General features: G+C 40.9%; 1 protein-coding gene across 1 annotated transcript in view; it reads right to left on the reverse strand.

The window, feature by feature from the left end:
- Nucleotides 1–1,085: 1,085 nt before the first annotated feature.
- AKT1 (AKT serine/threonine kinase 1) overlaps nt 1,086–20,523 on the reverse strand; it is a 73,167-nt gene continuing 53,729 nt past the window's right edge. Inside the window, exons 9-14 of the mRNA XM_080619218.1 lie at nt 20,012–20,137; nt 18,537–18,665; nt 14,137–14,351; nt 7,440–7,527; nt 2,277–2,379; nt 1,086–1,575 (exon numbers count right to left, since the gene is read on the reverse strand). Coding sequence (XP_080475344.1) covers nt 1,496–1,575; nt 2,277–2,379; nt 7,440–7,527; nt 14,137–14,351; nt 18,537–18,665; nt 20,012–20,137 — 741 coding nt within the window. The 3' untranslated portion in view covers nt 1,086–1,495. The remainder of the gene's footprint in view (nt 1,576–2,276; nt 2,380–7,439; nt 7,528–14,136; nt 14,352–18,536; nt 18,666–20,011; nt 20,138–20,523) is intronic.

Genomic DNA, 20,523 nt, shown 5'->3' on the forward strand with positions numbered 1-20,523 from the left:
AAAATACTAGAGTTGAATGTTATTAAAAAAAAAGAGTCAACGTGATGGGCTCTCTGTGCAAATGCAGCAGTTTCTGATGGAAAGGGGAAGTGAGGGGTTTCATAACATACTCCCTTTCAGGTAAAAAAATTGAATGCTAGTTAACTGCAGTACATGTCATCATTTTTATACAGGCAAGAGAATGAAAAAGAAAAGGCAAGTTAAGAGAACACAACCTACAATGAATAAATTCATTCGCAGCAGAGGCAGAGTAAGACTGCTTTTATGAAAATTACAAAGAAACATGATACAACAAAAATAGGGTGTGGGAAATTTTCCACTAAGATTAAAAATGAAAAACAAAACAAAACAAAAAAGTCACTTTTTGAACACCATTATTATTCAAACACATATGAAGTTTCAACCTAGTTTTTTTCTTATACATGGGAAACACTGTTAAAGTGAATCTTCAAGAGTGAGAAGGCACCATGAACTGTTGGCTGATACCTTTAATGCACACTCAAGAAAGAAGAAATGATCTGGCATGATGCAAAAAATCATTAAGTGTTTATATATATTCATATATCTTTTCATTAAAAAAAAAAAAAAAAAAAAAGCGGCAACAAGTCATTACTTCAGTGCCAAAATGTCCTTTTGGCTGGCTGACTCACTTGTTAAGATGATTTCTCACTGAGACCTGGGTGGCATTTTTATACAGTTGTGAAAGTGGGTGATTTTGCATTGTTGCATTTCATATCATATTGGTAAATCAAGTGTTTTCTAGGATCTGAGAAGCCAATCCTACAAAGTATTCCTAAACACTATGCAAATGGAATAAACGCACTGTCTAGAATGGAATACTCAGCTGTACTACATGGCAATTCCACTGGATTCAGTTTGATATGTAATGTCTTGTAGCAGATGTTATAACAAAAATAACTTTTGCTTTTTGATTTACCTCACTGAGGCCATTAATGCTGTTCCTAAAGTTGGTTTTCTGGAGTTGGATGACATTTTCACTGCTGTCCAAAATGAGTTTGAACCTTAACCCTCCAGAGTTTGTTCACTTTGTTGCTTATATTATTGCACTAGCTACTAAAGTCTTATATCTTCCTATATAAATCTAATTGTTCAGAGTGCAGATTCTATATTTAGATAATGAACTGTATGAAATAAATAAAGTAAGGGGATTTTCTGGTCAGAGTTGCTGATATGTTGAATACCTTAATTATTTCTAAAGTAAACAGTTTTGGTGTATATTCTTAAAAACCTATAGTCATTCAGCATAAAAGCCTTGACGTAATACTTTAAGAATGGATTTGTTTTCCTTCTCAAAAAATGCATCAAAGAATTGTTTTAAATACAGAATCTGTGAGGCTTCCTACAAATTCATCTAAATCGTAATACAAACACAGTTTGTAATTCAGATAATATAGAAAGTTCTCTAGTGTCCATTGAAGTACGGTCCCCAAAATGCAGTCTGTTTTGTTTCTGGATGGGAAAACATTGCAAAACATTAAGCGGTTCCACTGGCTGAATAAGAGAACTGAGGAAAATGGGGTCTTCTCTCGTTATCTACACAATCCATGCTGTCATCTGAAAAATGAAGAGGAGACAACATTTGCTACCTTCTCTATTTTAAGCAAACAAAGAGTAAGATAATGCATGGTAAAGGCATTTCTGAAAATTTCACTGTCTTTTTCTTTCACAACTTGAAAGGACTAAGAAACAGGAAGTCTTAAATCTCATCCCATTGAATGGGGGCATCAGAGAAGATCCTGATTGTTGTACATAAACAGTTATTCAGATGTGCATTCAGAACTGCTAGGAGCTGCATTACTTAAATCCATACTCAGTGATCTGAATTTCCAGTAATTGCTATTTCAGAGCATGAAACATGCTCGGTTGCCATGAAAATAAAGCGTACTTTCATTCAACATGGACATTGGTCCATATCCAATCGACTGCTTGCATAGACACAGTGTATGTGCAGATGTACACCTGCAAAACCCGTGAGAAGAACTGTTTTCCAATGGGAATGTGCAGATTCGGAAAAGACAGCAGTACAAATAATGTTACTGTCTTCTAAAAGAGGTTTTTCATTTCCCAACTGAAAATACACGTGGAAAGTTTCAGATCAATTTACCAGCTTCTTGGTCAGATACACATATGGAAAACCAGCAAGTTTAAACTAATGCTTTTTCACATGGTCTGAAGAGTAACATTAAGGTGACATTACAGCATATGATTTCTGGTGGTCTTGAGAATGTAGTGGGAAACATTTGGGAAAACTTTACCTTGGTCAGGAGGAGTGATTGTTATCATCTGTGCTGTAAATTCTTCATCAAAGTATCTCGTGTCTGTTTCAGATGTAACTTGTGGCTTAAATGGAGGTACAAGCTGTGAAAAGAATTAAAAAAATACCATCCATTTACAGGTTCTTGCAGTAGTTTGAAACAGGTAGAATTTGACAAGAGAGTTACAAGCTACAGTGCTTTTTCTTACGTACCTGAAATAAGTTTAAAAAACACCAGTTCATAAAGAAGGAACCATACACAGTAAAAAAAAGGTGTGCACTTCCTACTTATGGAGCATTTGAGGCATTTTGACTCTAGTATTTAGTTGCATGAAGAAAAGCCTACAACCCTAACGTTACTTCATCCTAATAAATAATATCCTTACAAATGTTTAATATTATATACTGGTTCCCCCCTTAATTACATAGAAATTATCATCAACTGCATCTAGTCAGAATTATGCTCAAGAAGGATGAAAAGAGTAATAAAGATGTTCAGTGATACCAAACTGATCAGCTGGACTTGCATGTCATCACAAAGGTTGTAATGGTCACAAAAAAAATCTCAGCTACAGCAGTACTGAGCCCATGCAGCTCTGACTGCAACTGTGCTGTACAACTGACCAACCCAGGGTTACTGAGGACAAGGCAAGAGTGACGTTAAGCTTTTATACTTCTGGTCCCCAAAAGCAGTCTGATACCCACTCTGAACTTAGAAAAACTGGAGTGCTTACAAAAAAACAAGCACACTTAGCAATGAACATCCTCCTCCAGTTACACCACAAGTCGCCCTGTTTGGTTTTTATTCTTGACACTCACTTAGGCAGACAGGCTAGAAATCATCCATGTGTACCTAGGCAAGCTCTGGCAAGAGGAACTCCAGATGGAGTGGAGCTGCTTGACTGGGGCTGGAGGAGGAGCGCGCCTGGAAAGCGGGTGGCGGAGCTGGCTGCATACAGATGCACAGAGTTGGAACACGTACAATTTTGGAGGGCAACGGAGCTGGGATTCAGACCTCACTCACCTCCCTGCTGCACGGTGTGCTAGAAACAGAATGTAAACACTGTTCTTTGCCCTCCCACAGAGGACATGTAAATAGCTCAGAACTGGGCTTAAGTTCACCCACCGCTGGGGTTAAGCATGGCCGTCTTTTAATATCACAGAGCCACGCCAGGCAACAATTTAGAAGCGTGATTGAGGAAGTATACGGCTTCCAATCTGCAACTGCAGGGAAAAGTTTATCAAGGTAAATGGTAAATTGCTCCAGCTGGAAGTAAGCAGTGACCCCCAGACTTGCACTTCTGCTCCTACAGAAACAGTAACGACCCTGCAGAAATCACTACCTGGAAAACACCAACAAAGCTTGAACGTACAAAGCACTTCTTTCCCATCCTAACCTTTCCTCCTGCTTAGATCTGAAGAAACATTTGCTTGGCAAGTTGGTAAATAAGAAAAGCACTAGCTTCAAGCTCCCTGTCCCAGGATCATCTTTCTGATTGGTTTTGAGAGCACCCAACAGAGTGTTGTCCTTTCTTACACACAACAATGCAATGAAACTCCTTCATTTTCCATAAAAACTTTAAGAAATGTAATCTACACATGCAGTAATATTTCCAACTATGAAACAACATTTGCTGTTTAAAATCAGTCTTTAAAAATTAAGGTATATAAACATTCTGTTTATTATTAAGAAAACACAATTATAGTATATAGTCATCTTTTTTTTTTTAAATTACTAATGATCCCCTGTGCCCAAGAATGGCTTAAAGGAGCCTGACAAATGTTCCTGTCAAAAAGCCACAAGTATTCAGAAGTTGTCTTAACGCCCTGATTTTAAAATGGAAAAGGAAAGAGGATATCCCAATATCACTTGTTACTCTAAGCCTTACACTCCTCCTGAAGCTGGAGAGGGAATGCTTTACATTATAATGGTAATAACATTATTCTCAATCAAGTCACACAAACATATTATATGTAAAAACCCTGTTAAGGATGAGTATTCCTTATTTCACATTTCAACTCTCTTCTCTTTCTCCTTACAGCTGTTTTCTGCCTACTCCTTGAAGCCAGCTCCGGTTTGCCTTTGACTAGTTGTGCGTGCATGTGTATGTGAAGTTCTGTCTGTCCTTTTAAGCTAATGGTGGTTCTCGCACTCACAATGCTCTCGCTTGCTCTGGCTTGCTGTGCACAGCATAGGGTTATTTAGCCTTGGGCACTGCAGCACCCACCTGAACTACACACATCAGAATTACTCGGAGCAGCAATCCTAAGTCAGAACACGTGTAATGGGTTAGCGCTGCCTGTATCATTTTCCTTTTTATTTCAGTATCTGTTAAAAGCAATTTGAGACAGATTATGATGCACCCACAAGATAACTTTTTTTACCCCTAGCTGTCAAATTCAGAACATTAAGCTAGAAACAGAGGGGAAGCCGCAGAAAGCTCTAACGCTGGCTTTACCAAGCAAAGATGTTGCTTTACTGAAAAGCTGTCACTGCAATAGCTCTGCAGTTCAACTAGCAGAGAGGTGCCACCTGTAGCCTCCCACTGCTGCAGACCAGCATGATAACCACCGGCTTATGTTGGTTTAAGAGACAAAAAAGGCCAGAAAAAGAGACGTGATTAAAATCTCATTGTATAAGTTTCTCTTGTGGGTGGGCAAAATACTGTAAATTAAAATGCACCTTTCTTTGCACCAGAGACAAGTAACCCTCTTACAGGAGAGTCTAATGAATATTTTAAATTCTTGGGACAACCCCAGTTATTCAAAACTTCTTATAATTCAAAGCAAAGTTATGTTTCCAAAAAGCTTAATTACAAAGTAAGCATTCTCCCCATTACCCCAAGCCTACATTCATAAATGTATTCACCCTTATCTGGAGACAGTGGGTAACCAAGCTTAGCACACAAACACCTCTAGCCAGCTGACAAAATTCAGCCTTTATCCATGAGACTGCATTTCAGGTAAATGGTGTAAGATCCTCTTTGGACCACCCAGAACATAGGCAGCAATTACTCACAGGCTTTTTGGAATCTCTTCATTTGCACAGCATACCTATTTCAGATGTACATGCTAATGGGATAGAAAGAAACCCAGAATCTGGCCTCCCTGGATATGCCAAGGTCAGAATAAGTCTCAGCACACTGCTTTCTCCAAAAATACGTAACATTCGGAGTTTCCTGGTAGTTTCCGGAACAACTTGAGTCAGTGCTATTGCAGGACAATGTATGAAGGCTTTCTCAGTTCTATGACTAAATAAATTGCTTCCAGCCTGTGTGATTTCTCCTCCATTCAGGTAATCGGCACTACCATCAAAGAGCAAACAACTTCACTTAAGACATTTGAGCCATTATCAACTTTTTACCTAAAACTGCAAAAAAATAGCAAATCCTCAAGTATTCAGCTGGGTGACAATGGAGATACCTTCCTGTTTAGAAAAGTAATTTGGATTTACTTTTTAGGTTACACTGAATAAAGTCCTTGCAAATCCCTCCTGCCCTCATGACTGCATGCAGCTCTCTCTCAAGGGGTGCTTTGAAAAGACAGAGGTCTAAACTCCATCTACACTTTCAAGGCACAAAAAACTTATGATTTTTCAGTTCCTTTTAGTCACACAAACCTGTGAGGAAGTGAAAGCAGAGAAAGAAACAGAGCACTCTTTGTAACTGCATACAGGCGCTGGACAGTTCTCCCACTACCTTACAGGAACCAGCAGTGTTACACTCTATTTTCTTAAGAACACAAACACTGCTAATAGATCACTGTCTTAGTAATCCAAAGAATTAAAATTCTGTTTCTGCTAAGTTTTTTACCTGCTTTAACCAACTGGAGAGAGAATCAAACTGTATTTAGAGATCAAATGAGATCTGGTATCACGAGGGGCTGCAGGAGGAAGGAATGAAATCAGGGAAGGCTGGGATTAAGTGAGATTATGTGGCACCAGTAGATGGGAGCCTTTAATCACCAGACCCACATTATAGTTCGCTGCATTTCAAATAAACATTATGGAAAATATGGCTGATGAGAATCAAATTTGAGGACAATAGTTGGAGTGAGTCCAGAGGACGCCCATGAAGATGATTAGAGGGCTGGAGCATCTCTCCTAAGGAGACAGGCTGAGAGAGCTGGGGTTCTTCAGCCTGAAGAGAAGGCTTTGGGGAGACTTTGTAACAGCCTTTCCATACTTAAGGGGGCCAACAAGAAAGCTGGAGAGGGGCGTTTTATGAAGGCGTGTAGGGATAGGACAAGGGGGAACTGCTTTAAACTGACGGAACACTGGAACAGGCTGCCCAGGGAGGTTGTGGAGTCTCCTTCTCTGGAGACATTCAAAACCCGCCTGGACACATTCCTGTGTAACCTTATCTAGGTGTTCCTGCTCTGGCAGGGGGATTGGACTAGATGATCTTTTGAGGTCCCTTCCAATCTCTGACATACTGTGATACTGTGATACTGTGAAAGAGGGTAGATGTAGATCACATATTTGGAAGAGGTTCTTTATTGTGAGGGTGCTGAGACATTGGAACAGGTTGCCCAGAGAAGCTGTGGCTGTTCCATCCCTGGAAGTGTTTAAGGCCAGGCTGGACAGGGCTTTGAGCAACCTGGTCTAACGTGAGGTGACCCCTCATGGCGGGGGTGTTGGGAAAAAAATTACCCCTGGATTTATAAAAGAGCCCTCATTGCTCTGCACTTGCCTATTCAGTCTAATTTTATCACTGACGACTGGAAAAATGCAAAGGAGAACAAACAGCCCATCTCTCACTACTGCTTCTACGAAGTTTTCCTTCAGGTTCTTAGGAACCAACAATTAACTCCTGGGCTCACAACATCAGTTGATGGCAAGGAATGACAACAAGAATTCACAGGAAAAGCCATTTTAAAAGCTTATATACTGCCTAAGTTTGTAAGCAATTTTGATTGGAAGCAATTCTTCAGTCACAGAAATGAGGATCTCATTGAGATACACCTCTCACTGTGGAAAAGCAGCTTTGGTTCAAAAGCAACCCAGCTACAGTATTTTAAGAAACATGAAACAATTTAGCCTTCCTAAAAACAACTGCAAACCTCTTCCATGGAGGGCTTGTGTGTATCTTAAGAGAGGACAACAAGATGTGAAACAGTGTATCCACAGCTACAATACACTGTGAGAGAGCAGTTGTAAAAGTACCTTTTTCTCGTATACATCTTGCCAAACAATGCCAGCAAAGAATTTGTGCTGCATAATCTCCTTGGCATCATCCGGACCGCCACCTAACCTGTTTGGGGCAAAATAAGTAATTAGATGTTTGAGTACAGTTATTTTTCCTCATACAAGTTTTACTGAACAGTAGGCAAAGAAATTCTGAGTTTATATAATAGATTTGGAAGCCTTTGCTTCATATTTGTGTGCAAGGGCTGCAGGAGAGTCTATTTTAGGCTTCGACGCAGTTCCACTCAAAGATCTGAAAACATGCTAACACACAGAATAAAGGTCTCTCTTAAACAAAGAGAAAATAATATAAAATCACAATTCCAAAGACCTGCCCTTCAGGAATGATGGTGTCCTAGGGAGCACAACAGATCCTGCAAATAAAAGGTCTGAGCCATACACTCTTCTCTCTAAATTAACAAGTTACAACCTCTCACAATTTTCTAGAGCAGAGCGATGCCAGCAGTAAAACTGAATTTGAAGTGTAAGAGAGGCAAGGATTTTTAAGACAAACTGATTTATGCAACCTGATTTAAATTTCCATTAAACAGTTGACAACTGCAGTGATAATATCGTGTTGTATGCAAATCTTTCCTCCTCCCTGGCTTCACGAAAGCACAAAGGGTGTTTTATTGACTTAAGGTTTATCAAGATAAAGCACTTCCATTCCAAAATAAAACTGTCCACACAGCTTATAGATGCAATCAGTTTAGCTGCAGTCTTGAGCTAACAGATACTTAAATTTTGCTGTGGAGGTTAAAATGTTCTCTAGAAGACTGAACCACATCTGCAAGCAAAGGCATACACTGATAAAACAACACACATACTAAATAATCAGCAGGAGACTTACTTCAGGTAACAAGGTTAAAGCAGACGCTCAGGAATTTAAGTACAAGAGGTGCCACCATGTTCATCCAGGCTGATCTCTAGTATCTGCCTGTTCCCTGCTTCTTGGTGCCACTGGCAAACTGAGATATTATCCCTATTTTAAGAGCTTGGAACAATGGCTTTCTGTGACCAAGGCGAGAGCTATACTGCTACAGAAAAAGGGCCAAGGACAGTTCTTTGAACCTGACACCAAGCTGCCTGGTCAGACCTCATCCATGCTGCACAACAGCTGGCCCTGACTCTCCTCCAGGCCACATGTGGTAACCCTGCTGCCCTAATACATAATTATTTGGGGACAGAGGGGAGGGGTTTGATTCAAAATATCAAACATAATGTGATGGCTGTGCTAAAGCCCATTGAAGTGGTATTTTTACAGCCTGAGACTGCACTGCGTGCTCTGGGATGTAGCTTGAAGGCACAATCCTACTGAGAAAATGTCAGACAATCATTTAGTGCAGAGGAGTCAAATTCAGTGACACCTTGTCCAAACTGCTGTCTGTGAATGGATCCTGGTACATGCAACCCTCTCAGCTGTGCCCAAGCACCATCTTCAGAGAATGCAAGCTGACAGAGGCCACAGCTATACCAGAGAGACCAAGCAGCAGAGAAGCCTGGTAGTTCAGAACCCATGCTTGCACAGCAACTTAAGGGGTCTGCTTCTTCACATCCCTTCATGAAATGTGCAGTAGTACAGGGAATGCATCCCCCAGTCTTACAGTAGCAAAGTGTTGGGTGATGCTCTCCTTCCCCAGGTAAGCTCTAAGATCAAGCCTAAGTTGACCCTAGAGCCCCACAGGCCAAACCAAGCCAGATCATGGCTCTCCCACCTGCTAGGCAGCACATTATACAGCTGCAGAGCAGCCTGGAACAGAAACAAACTCCAGGGCAGCCTGGGAACAAACTCTGTGAGTAATCATCTCTCAGGTGGTTCCACACAGACCTAGAGGCTTTGCCAAATCTCTACCAGGCTCCCTGTTGCTTCCCCAGTGCAGATGATGATGGCCAGTGAAGAAGAGGAAGGAGTCAATCCCCTTTATCCACAGATATCAACACACTGCCCTTCTGCACAGAAGTTCAGGAGTGATTGATTACAAGCTAAGAAGAACCTGAATTGTGTTTTGCAGAAGCATCCAGCAAGGCTGGCTGGCTGCAGCCACGTATGAATGTTTTGGAGAATATGATAGCTAATACGAGCCCTCATTCCATGAAGGGCAAACACATAGGGAAATGCCAAGAAAAACTCCAGATGTTTTACTTACCTTTTAAAAATCTATACTATTAAACAAATCCATTCAAAATGAGCGGGGAAATGATAGAAACCTCATATTTTGCATATGGACTTATTCCAGCATACACTCTTTCCTTCTGGAATTATGAAAGGATCCTCCCAAAGAGAACAAAATTAAATCAGCACCTAATGCAAAAATCGCACTTAAGCACCACTGAGAGCTGAACAAGTAGCAGCTCTGCCTTCCTAAGGACATGCTGAAAAAAAACATACATCAGGAATAACGGTTCTTGAAAAGATTTTTGTACAATCAGGTTAAATTCTGTGCATTTAAGTCTATAGACAGAACCAAAAATAGTATAAATAGGACTCCACAAACTAAGAGCAATCAGCTATGAATCCACAGAGAGATCATGTGCAAATATCTTTAAAAATTTATGTACTGTATTTTTATATATATATTAAAATATAAATATAGCATATAAACACACATTCAGCAGTGGAAATATTGCTGTCACAGGCCAGAAGATTGCAGTTAGTGGATCACAGGAAAAATACTGTTTCTCTGCTTCTCCATGTAAAAGTAAGTGCTCAGCACCCAAGTCCATTCACAGCTCTTTAAGAAGAAACCCACAAGCTCCTAGTTTTACAGTTAAAAAGCTTCTACAGCAAGGATAGCCAGGCCCCAGTGGAGGACAGTGGGCAGCACCGCTTTCTCTCTGCCCTGCCAAATAATCCCATTCATAAGGTTGTGCTTCACCACATTAGGAGCCACAATACAGACACTGACTGTGAGCCAAATCTGAAGAGACTGTCACACTTTTAGGTGACAGATTTCTGTCGTTTACAAATTCACATGTGCACTGTTCTCACCCAAGAGGTTTGCTCAAGCCATCTACCCTTCCCATAGCAGAGCACCACAAGCAGACATACACTGTAACTACAAATCACCTTCTTTCACAACTTAAAAAGACAAGGAGTTTGGTTTTCATAGAAGTAAAGGCTTGATTGACCCTGATACTCCTGAGCATCTGCAGCCAAAAGAATAAGAAAAGTTAAAAGATATGCTGGTTTTTGTGTGCAAAAAATGTTGACTGCCTCCTTCCATTTGATACATGACACAAAGCAACAAAGGAGAATTTTAGGTCACATGAACAGGCAATATTTACAGAATAGATTTTTTCCTTCTTAGGGAAATTAGGGCTCACATTACAAGATTAATAAACTTCTATCAATCCCAAACGAAACTTCAAAATTCCTTTTCTCTTACAAAATGGATTTTATGTGACCAAATTTAGGCAACACCATGTTTAAAAGCAGAATGCAATTCACTGTGCTTCACATTTTCCCCATATGCCTGTGAGTCTGAGAGTGAACTGGCATTACTGAAGGCAGATGCTAAGACTGCTTCTATATAACCAGCTCAGTTACAACAGGTAATTAATTCAACTGATGCAGGTCACAGTTTCCTAGCTCCTTGAGATTTAATTTAAAATATCCTCATCACTGAACTGCATTATATCAACCTTTTGTTGTTGGTGGGGTTTTTTTGAAGATTTTACAGGAAAGGACATCTCCCATTTTAATTTTTTTCTTGGTTTTTGCTGTTTCCTCTGTCCCACTCTGAAGTTCATCAGCAGTTACTAAATGCTGTCAATTCTGCCACAGACCATGTTACGATGACACCAACTTCTGTCCATCACTGGGCTTTGTGGAAGAGAGGATTTCTGTTGAATTACACAGTGGCTCCCCAAAGCATCATCAGCAGGCTAATGTCAACCAGACTATTGCATGATATTCAACTTTTCACTCAATGGATTTTTGTAGCTATCTGGCTAGGTTTTTTTCAATATGGCTCCACAAACTCCCTATGAGCCAACTACAAAGTATGCCAGGCACCCACCTGTTGTGGTTTAAGCCCAGCCGGTAACTGAGAACCATGCAGTCGCTTGCTCACTCCCCACCTTCTTCCCCTCCCTCTTCCCCCACCCCCAGAGGGATGGGGAGGAGAATCAAGGGTTGAGATAAGAACAGTTCACTAACTAAAGTATAATATAAAACTACTACTACTACCACCACCAATAATAAGGGAAATAACAAGGAGAGAGAATATAAAAGGGGAAAAGGGAAAGAAAGCAAACACAAGTGATGCACAATACAACTGCTCACACCTGCCAACTGATAACCAGCCCGACCTGAGCAGCGATCTGGGCCTTCTGGGTAACTCCCCCCAGTATATATACTGGGAATGACATGCTCTAGTATGGAATACCCCTTTGGATAGCTTGGGCCAGGTGTCCTGTCTCTGCTTCCTCATGGCTTCTTGTGCCCCTCCTCACTGGCAGAGCATTAGAGACTGAAAAGTCCTTGATCAGAGTAAGCATTACTTAGCAACAACTAAAAACAACAGTGTGTTATCAGTGCTGTTCTCAGGCTAAAGTCAAAAACACAGCACTGCACCAGCTACTAAGGAGAAAAACAACTGTTACAGCTGAACCCAGGACGCCACCCCAGCACACAGATCACACAGTAAAAATAACATGAAAGCACAAGGCCAAGACTCAGGACTTCTACCCCTTGGGCTCCCAGCTCAGTTCTCTGTACTGCCTGAAACACCATGAAGTGCAGGGGATTTGCACAACTGTAACTTCTGTTAAAAAGCTGGGTGAAGAGTGCTTGGAGAAAAAACAGTATTTAAGGATGGTCCATGATCCAAAAAGCTTGGGAAGCATCAGTGTAATTAGCGAGCTCCAGGTATGTGTGCAGGTTTGTCTATAGTCTATAGTTATTTCTATCAGCAGCATGAAAAATCATCTGTCCAAAAGATCAGAGCATCGCAGGTTCCAAGCCTGCAGAAGATACACATGAAGAAGTGGCTATATAAAGTGAGCACATTGTGGAGTAATTACTGGCATTGGGAAAACCTTGTAACTAGAAACAAGTGGGCATTCTTTGTAAACAAATTGCATTTTGGTTCATCAGAGATGCTCCTTTAAGAACAAATTACAGCAGGTGCTGCTTGTGTTTCTAGTGATTGAAAGGTCCCACCTGAATAAGCTACAGAAGGGTCATAACTGTACTTAACCCAGTGCTTTCCTGGACTGGAATCCTCTTGTCAGCGTCTGCAGCCACGTTTGCTCACAGAGCATAGTGCCTGGGGGGCTGCTAATCAATTACACCACCTTCTCCTGGAGGTCCCCTTGCAGGCATTGGGTTCAGGAGGGGTGTGCAGCTGTTGCCACCTAGTACAAGGCTGGCCACGTTCCTGACTACAGCTGCTCCTGGTTCCCCATGTCACTGCCAAGTTGAGCCCTTCAGTAGTACAAATTGCGGATTTGCATTACAAGACATCTCCACAGGGTTTTCCATCAAAAACAGTGATGGAAATAGCCTACAGTGATGACAAATCCCTGCTACAAGTATACGTATACTGGCAAAAAACATTTTCCTGCTATGTGCACGCACACATACATACAGACTAAACAAACATCAGAAAGCAAACAGGAATACTCTGCTTGCACCTCACATGAAAGATTTCCTATATGGGGCCCATCTACAGTGGAAGTTTCAGGACAGGAGATCATAGGCAGTGTCACAATATTATTTGTTTTAAAGAAGTCTGGATTGACAGGATGCCAGGTTTTAAAACTGATGTTTATCTTTGTGTGAAGGTCAACATCCTTTTTGGATCTTGTTTTATTTAGCCATTAAGGGCTTGGAGTTTTTGGTTCTTGTTTTGTTGGGGTTTTTTTATATTTTTAAATCGAGGGTTACTTTTTAAATAATACAGCATAGCAGGAAACCCGCCCCACAACAAACGAAAAAAGAACAGGGGGAAAAAGGATAAGTAGATTAAGCATGGTACAAACTCCACCACAAACATGGTTCAGATACCATCACCTGCTGTCCAAAGCAGTATGCTAAATCACTGGTAGCATAGATTTAAACAAAACCTCAGAAAATGGACAGCAGCCTCAATTAGAACAGAAGGTGAAAGCATGCAGTGGAGAGCAGCTCATGATCCACAAGAGCCACTGGATTCATTATAATCAGAGGCAGGGTTAATTTGCTTAGTCCTAGGCTATAGTTTTGAGTTAATGGCAGCCACCACATTTTGAAGTTCACCCTTCTGATCAAAGCTGCTCCATGTCGCTATTTATGTTGTCAGCTCATGTCAGAAGTTAAACCAGAAATAGGTCCACTTGCTGCATCTTGGTAGATGATAGCTTTGAATGGTTTAGCAACAAAACTACAATTTTTGTAGAAATACCTTCTTCAACTTTAAAGAAACCAAAGCTGGCACATGTGTGCATGCAACAGCCCTTTGTGCAGTACCATTTGCAGCTGTTTTTCAATGATGATGATATGGGCATTTCATATGGTGGCACAAAACCAGTCACTTTTAAGTCACCTATCTTGAACAGTTTTCTTTCACAGACACGCCTCTGCAAAGCACAATCATTAACTTCTTTGTGAAGCCTTTAAAAGAAAATTTATTGCCCTTTTCTTTTTTTTTGTATTTCTGAGGCCATGAATGCTTAAAAGTTGCAACAGTCTCACCTTTGCTTAGGATCTTTCTTCAGCAAACCTGACAAGAGAGATTTTGCTTCAGGTGACAAAGTGCGTGGAAATCTAATCTCCTCCATAAGGATGAGCTCAAAGAGCTTTTCGTGGTCCTGATTGTAGAAAGGGAGCCGGCCACACATCATTTCATACATCACAACTCCTAAACCCCACCAGTCCACTGCACGACCATAGTCATTATCTTCCAGCACCTGCAGAAATGTAAGGAAAAGGCTTTAGAAGACATTCTCAAATCAGACATGAACACAGAACTCAAGAGGGAAAATTTACTCCACCAAGTTCATCTTTTCATGTCACAGTCAAATTTACCAGCAGAGTATTTGCAGAAGATCCATTTGAAAAGAACTGGCATCCATGTTCACTGCACTAGGTGAGCAGAAGGGGAAAAAGGCAGCATGGGTACATTATGGCAGCTTCCTTCTCTTCTTCCTCCCACCCTCCCTCACATTATGGTCATGATAAGTACAATTTTCGAAAGACCCAAAGGCTGAGAACTGTTCTCACCTTACAGAGCCAGCTGTTAAATTCTCACTTATTCATCACAAACTGTTCCAAATGGGATCCAGTATTCTAGAAAAACCCCATCCTACCAAGAAGCCAGTGCAGGGAGAAGAGAGAGACCGTCAACCTGTTACTTCACAAGCAACAAGCCAAACATCCTCATCATCTTCGTATCAACCTGCACCCCCCAAATGGTGGCTCTGCACATCCTGAAAGACCACCCACAAGTACTAAATGGCCAGTCGACATCAAACACTAAGAGCCAGAACACCACTCCTTACATTTGACCAGCTGTAAGGCCATAAAACAGCAGTCAAATTGTCTGGAAATGTTTCTCCTCCTTCCCTTTACCCCCCTTCCAAAAGTACTTGTTCGCTAGCTCTAACACTCTTGCCTCTGCTTAGAGGGCTGCAAACCCAAGATCTGTCACTGGGGTGGACTTCTCCAGGGCTCACAGCAGAAGTCCAACCCAGTTCATTTTTCCCTTGATACTTTAACCTAACAAAGCCACGGCTGGTGCAGGGACTCGAGACCCCAGCAGTGCCCTCCATCTCTCCTGCTTGCTTGGGAGAAGCCCTGTCACAGTGCATTTCTGATCTTCTGCACTGCAGGTTGCTGAAGGGAATGTTTTGTGGCTTATGGAGTGGATGTTAGAGGACTTCTCTAGACTTTGTGTCTCCTGTGCAGTTGTCTGTAGCTGACACCAAGAGTCTCATATTCCAGACCCTGTCCTCAGGTTTTAGTTGTCATCTTTATTCTTTTCATGGGTTTGCAGTGAACTGCTTTACTCTTGTAAAGAGCACAAATCATGACTGCACTACCATCTGCTCTTCTTGTTGCACAGTGTCAGCATAAGCTTTACACCGCTACAATTCAGAATACTTTACACTCAAAACTAAAAGGGTGAAAGAGCCAAGTTGAGGCAAGTTTATTAAAAGCAGGATTAGAACCTCTTCAAAACCTTGCTAAAGGTGTTTTGCACACAAAAAAGAGGCATCGAGACACTCTATGTAACAACTGTTTGTACTCTGCCTCTCTCTATTCACTAATTATTCCCCTTAATTATCTGAAATAGGGAAAGGGCCTGCAGTAAAATCAAAAGGCTGCCAGGTATTAGATTACTCCACATTGGTCTATTTACGGCATCCCCTGCCGTATGATTCACACCAAACGACAGCTGGCTGTGCAGCTGCCCCATATATGTATATGGCTGACACAGCTGCCGGCCGGACAGGATTCCAGGAGCCAGCCCTGTCCTTCCTGAGGCATCGCAGCCCTGCAGCTCACAGGAGATATTGTGTGACAATGCAGTTACGGCTCTCTGAGTCACCGCGTTCAATGAGCGTTTCCTGTTCACACTCCCCTACACTTGGGATTCTGAAAATAAAACTGTCACGGGCCTCCAATTTTTTTTATTTTTTAAACTGCTGCAAGAGATGCAATAGGAGAGATTGAAAGAGAAAGAAAACCACAAAGGCCTTTGTCTAATAAATGCTACAGTTGCTTTTGAAATGCAGCAAAAACTTTGAATCTTATTCCAGAAAGCGCATTAATACTTTGAATTATAATATAGATTACTAACTACGACTTTTGCCTTCACCTCTGTTAATTCTAAAGAGAATGTAAAATGCATATTTCTTCAAATCTCTTGATCACGACCAGCATACACCCATGTTAGTGAGTTTTACACATGTTGCATAAAACACAGCAATGGTTTTAGTATGAAAAATACACCGTAACAAAACAGGTATTTCACTCATTCATGATTTACTACCACATGCAGAATAGCTGGGGGGCGGTAAAGTAACAAGGTCATTTCACTTAAATTGTAGGATCACCATTTCCTAACGAGCAGCTCTACACTGCTGTGAGATGGAATTTGAAAGAGAAGGAAGAACAGCTATAAACATCACAGCCATTGATGCATCTGACACATCAAAGTTGACACGGTTCAGTCACTGTCATCCATGCACGAGATTCCAGTGCGAACCTAAAACCAACGATGTAACAACTGTACAGACACACTGCTATGCCAGAGTCGAGTTACATATGCAGACAAGAAGATCGAGACCCTGCTTTAAGGATGTGTGACCCTAAATGCACGGAATATCACTCACACACAATTTCCAGATTTTTTGCATGCTATCAACCAGATGACAAAAGCTTCCAGAGTTTAACGCTCCAACTCACAGATGGGATTTGCAAGTAAGGGATAGAACTCGGTTAATCAAAAGGATCTGTTCTTCAGGGTTTTGGCTGAGCCAACTTTTTATTCAAGAGAAAAATAGCAGCAAATACGGTAACAGAGAGGACAACACAATTCCTGCACAGGGAATCCCCACATTCCAAGTTAGGAAGAAACAAAACCAAAGCAATAAATGTTTTTAGTCTCCCATAAAATCCTTGAAGTTCAGCAACTGCTTTTAAGAAAGAAGCTAAAATAAAAGCCATGTTTATGAATAATAAACACTCTGTACTGCTGCTAATTACTCCCTGCATCAGTAAATCTCAAATTGTGGTGCATGGACCCCAATTTAGATTCACTGAAGACTTCTGGTGATCCATGGAGAGCTGGCAGCTATCATGAGAGTGGCTCCACCTCCTTGCTGCAAGCTACTTTGACAGGTGCCCACGTTCTTCATCATTACAGAGACTGGAAGCCCTTGAAAGCAGCTGGCAGTTAAGAAAAAAAGAACAAACAAAACCAAACAAAAACCAAGAGCATGCTGCCATTGCTTTCAAGCGGAGATCAGCAAAGACATCAGCTTTCAGTAGAAATGTTCCTCCTCCTCATCCACTTTAGCTTTCCTTACTTTGTACTTCTGCATAGTTCACTAAAGAAGGGCTTGCAATGCCCAAGTCTCCCACCTCAGAGAAAGGCTACACCCTGGCTGTACCAACAATACATAATCTGCCAGCACCCCAAGCCTCTCTTCTGCCTGTGCTCCAAGCTGAATGGAAGTCTTAACGCCATGGGTAGCAAAGCACCCCTTCGAGACAGGCCCTTCTTGTGAGGCACCCAAGGTTAGCTCAGGTTCCATGCCCTGCTAATGCAATGAGTCTGCTTCCAGACAGCTCAGAGCATGGGCAGAGAAAACCAGAGTCTGCCTGAAGAATACCACATATATATATATCCTCTATCACACAACTTCCCTTTTGATCTTCTCGTAACTAACTCACAGCTATAACATTACCTGTGTTGCGCAGCTCTACGTATTTCCAGAATGAAAGTTGAAAACACATGCTTGTGTTTTACCCTTAGGAAAAAAAAAATTGTACAAAAAAATCCCCAAAACGTGAGGTTTGGGAACTGAGATCCTCTGCTTGGATATATTTCCTCTGAAACCAAAAAAAGTTCAAATTAAGACTGAGAAATACCTCATGCTCTTACAGTCACAAAACAGTCCGCACTTCTACTGCGTACCATACTAAATGACGTGAAAAAACTTGGTCTGTCCTGTTCTTAAAACATGTTGCCTTATGCTGTCCTCAAAGAGTAACAGAACTTGACAATACTTTCACTTCTTAAGCAAAGTCCTGTTGATGTAGAATTAGGAGTGATTTAAAAGGTTTGTTTTTTGTTTTGTTTTTTTTTTTAGTTAGATTTCTGACACAAGAAGCAAGCACTGTTCCAGTAAAATGGAAATACTCCCTAAAGCAGAAGGAAGGTACTACTGTGCCTGAAAATTATCACATATCGTTATGCTAAAGATATGTCCCAGAACATGATGAATGAAAGATTCTCAGTATGTGTTGTTATATAACAGTAGTTACTGTATGAACACATTATGGTACAGAAATTATTCTGTACCGCTACTGCTATCACGGATGGCATTTAAGAAGATAATTTAGTACAACAGCCAACATAAACCTACCTCTGGTGCAAGATACTCTGGAGTGCCACAGAAAGTCTTCATTGTTGCTCCATCCTTGATGCCTTCTTTACATAGTCCAAAGTCTGTTATTTTTATGTGTCCATCTTTGTCCAGCATAAGATTTTCCAACTGGGAAGACAATCCAAATGAAAGACATCATTACATAGAACACACACTGGTGCTCCTCAGCAAGTCCATGAAAGAAACGAATTTCTGCAGATCAGTTTTCAACCTCTTTCTCACTGGGGTCAGAACCTCAGTAGCTGCAAAAGCACATGATATAAATATGCATTTATATCACTTTCCTTAGTTCTTTATGAAACATTAGGTAACTAATTTGCAGTCTTTGTGACTGATTATATATACACAGAGAATACAGAATGTAGACATTGTATTAATGCTTCTATAATATTACTGCCGACAGAACACCGCTTCTTTTAAACATATATTAAATACTGTGCCTCACAGAACTTCATCCCTGCTTTTACGCTAAGTGATTTTAGGAAATGTGTTGTACCAGTAAAGGATAGCAAATGAAATGAAAATCAAATGCAAGGCTAAGGAACCACGCCCAAGGAGACCCTTTACACGAGAATCACTTTACAGATTTACCCAGCACGTGGTCATGGTATTTATCCTAGCCTGCGCCACTAGGTTTTTTAAAAAGCCATCTAGATTACAGAATAAAGTTTCTACTGTGTATGAAGTAAAACACACCTTCAAAGGAGTCATGGTGATACGGAGACAAAATCCCAGCAGGAATCCCAAAATGACTTTGACATAGCCTGAAAACATTCTACAGCAAGCTTCACTTCAGATTGCTCCTAAATGAACTACCAGTATCCCCTCAACCTCACCTGGAAACACTTCCCAGGAAACAAAAAAAAACAACAAAAACCTAGTAACCAAGCTATTGTTAAATTTTCCTCAATTTCCCAAGTTTGCTTGCCCTGAGATTTCTTGTTTGGTTAGGTTTTGGAAGTGTTGCTTGTTTTTCTCCTTCTGTGCTCACCAAACAAATAAGTAACTTGAGGCTTATCCAATTTTTCTAACTGCAAGCCGGTACTACAAAGGTAGTGCTGCGCAGCACAGTGCAAGGAAGTGCAACATACACGCACTATGAATTTGCATCTATCTGGTAAGACCCGGCATGAAAAGCCCAGAATTATGTTCCACCATGCATAAAAGCCAGCAGGGTTTGTCTTAGAACATAAGCAGGCAAACGTAAATGCAACTCAAGCAGCTCACTACCCCTTCATATTCTCTGAAACACTGCCAGGGTCCTCATAAATGCATTATACAACCTAATATAGAAGTGTTTAGGCATCCTGTAAAGTCAAGTCCAACAGCTGCAATAACTGTTATGTTAAAGTTCAATTGGGAAAGGCTTTCTTATAGTTCAGGCTTACTTGCTTTTGGACTAATGAACAAGAAGCCCAAACTCAAAAAGCCTACAGTACTGTTTTTCTACGTACCTTCAAATCTCTATAAACCACATTCTTCTCTGAATGCAGGTAATCCAGTGCTGAAACAATCTCAGCTCCATAAAACCGAGCTCGGTCTTCAGAAAAGACACGCTCTCTTGACAGATGGAAAAACAACTACAAGAACAGTATTTTGTTACTGTTAGATTGCACATGTTTCTGAATGATGTCTCACACTTTGCAGGCCATCCTGCTTGGAATGTGATATTACCAAAGAGAAAACTTCTTCCCATTTTCACCCAGCACCCAGCTGTGTGCCCAAATGTGTTAAAAAGCATCAAACTAAATGATTAGACAATTGTTTCTCACATTCACAGCTGCACACTGATAACCAGTTTGTGTGCTCCACGCTCTCGTATGTACAGAAAACTGTAAAACCCCATTTTGATTGAGGTACAATTACATACTAAAGCTCAATACATGATTCACTCACATGTTAATATTCCAACCTTTTCTTCCTGACTAACAGTAGCTTGTTTTTTTCCTAGTTGTCCCTCCAAAGT

The sequence above is a fragment of the Psittacula echo genome (genome assembly GCF_963264785.1).
Source record: "Psittacula echo genome assembly, chromosome: 5".
In the NCBI taxonomy this organism is placed as follows: Eukaryota; Metazoa; Chordata; class Aves; order Psittaciformes; family Psittacidae; genus Psittacula; species Psittacula echo.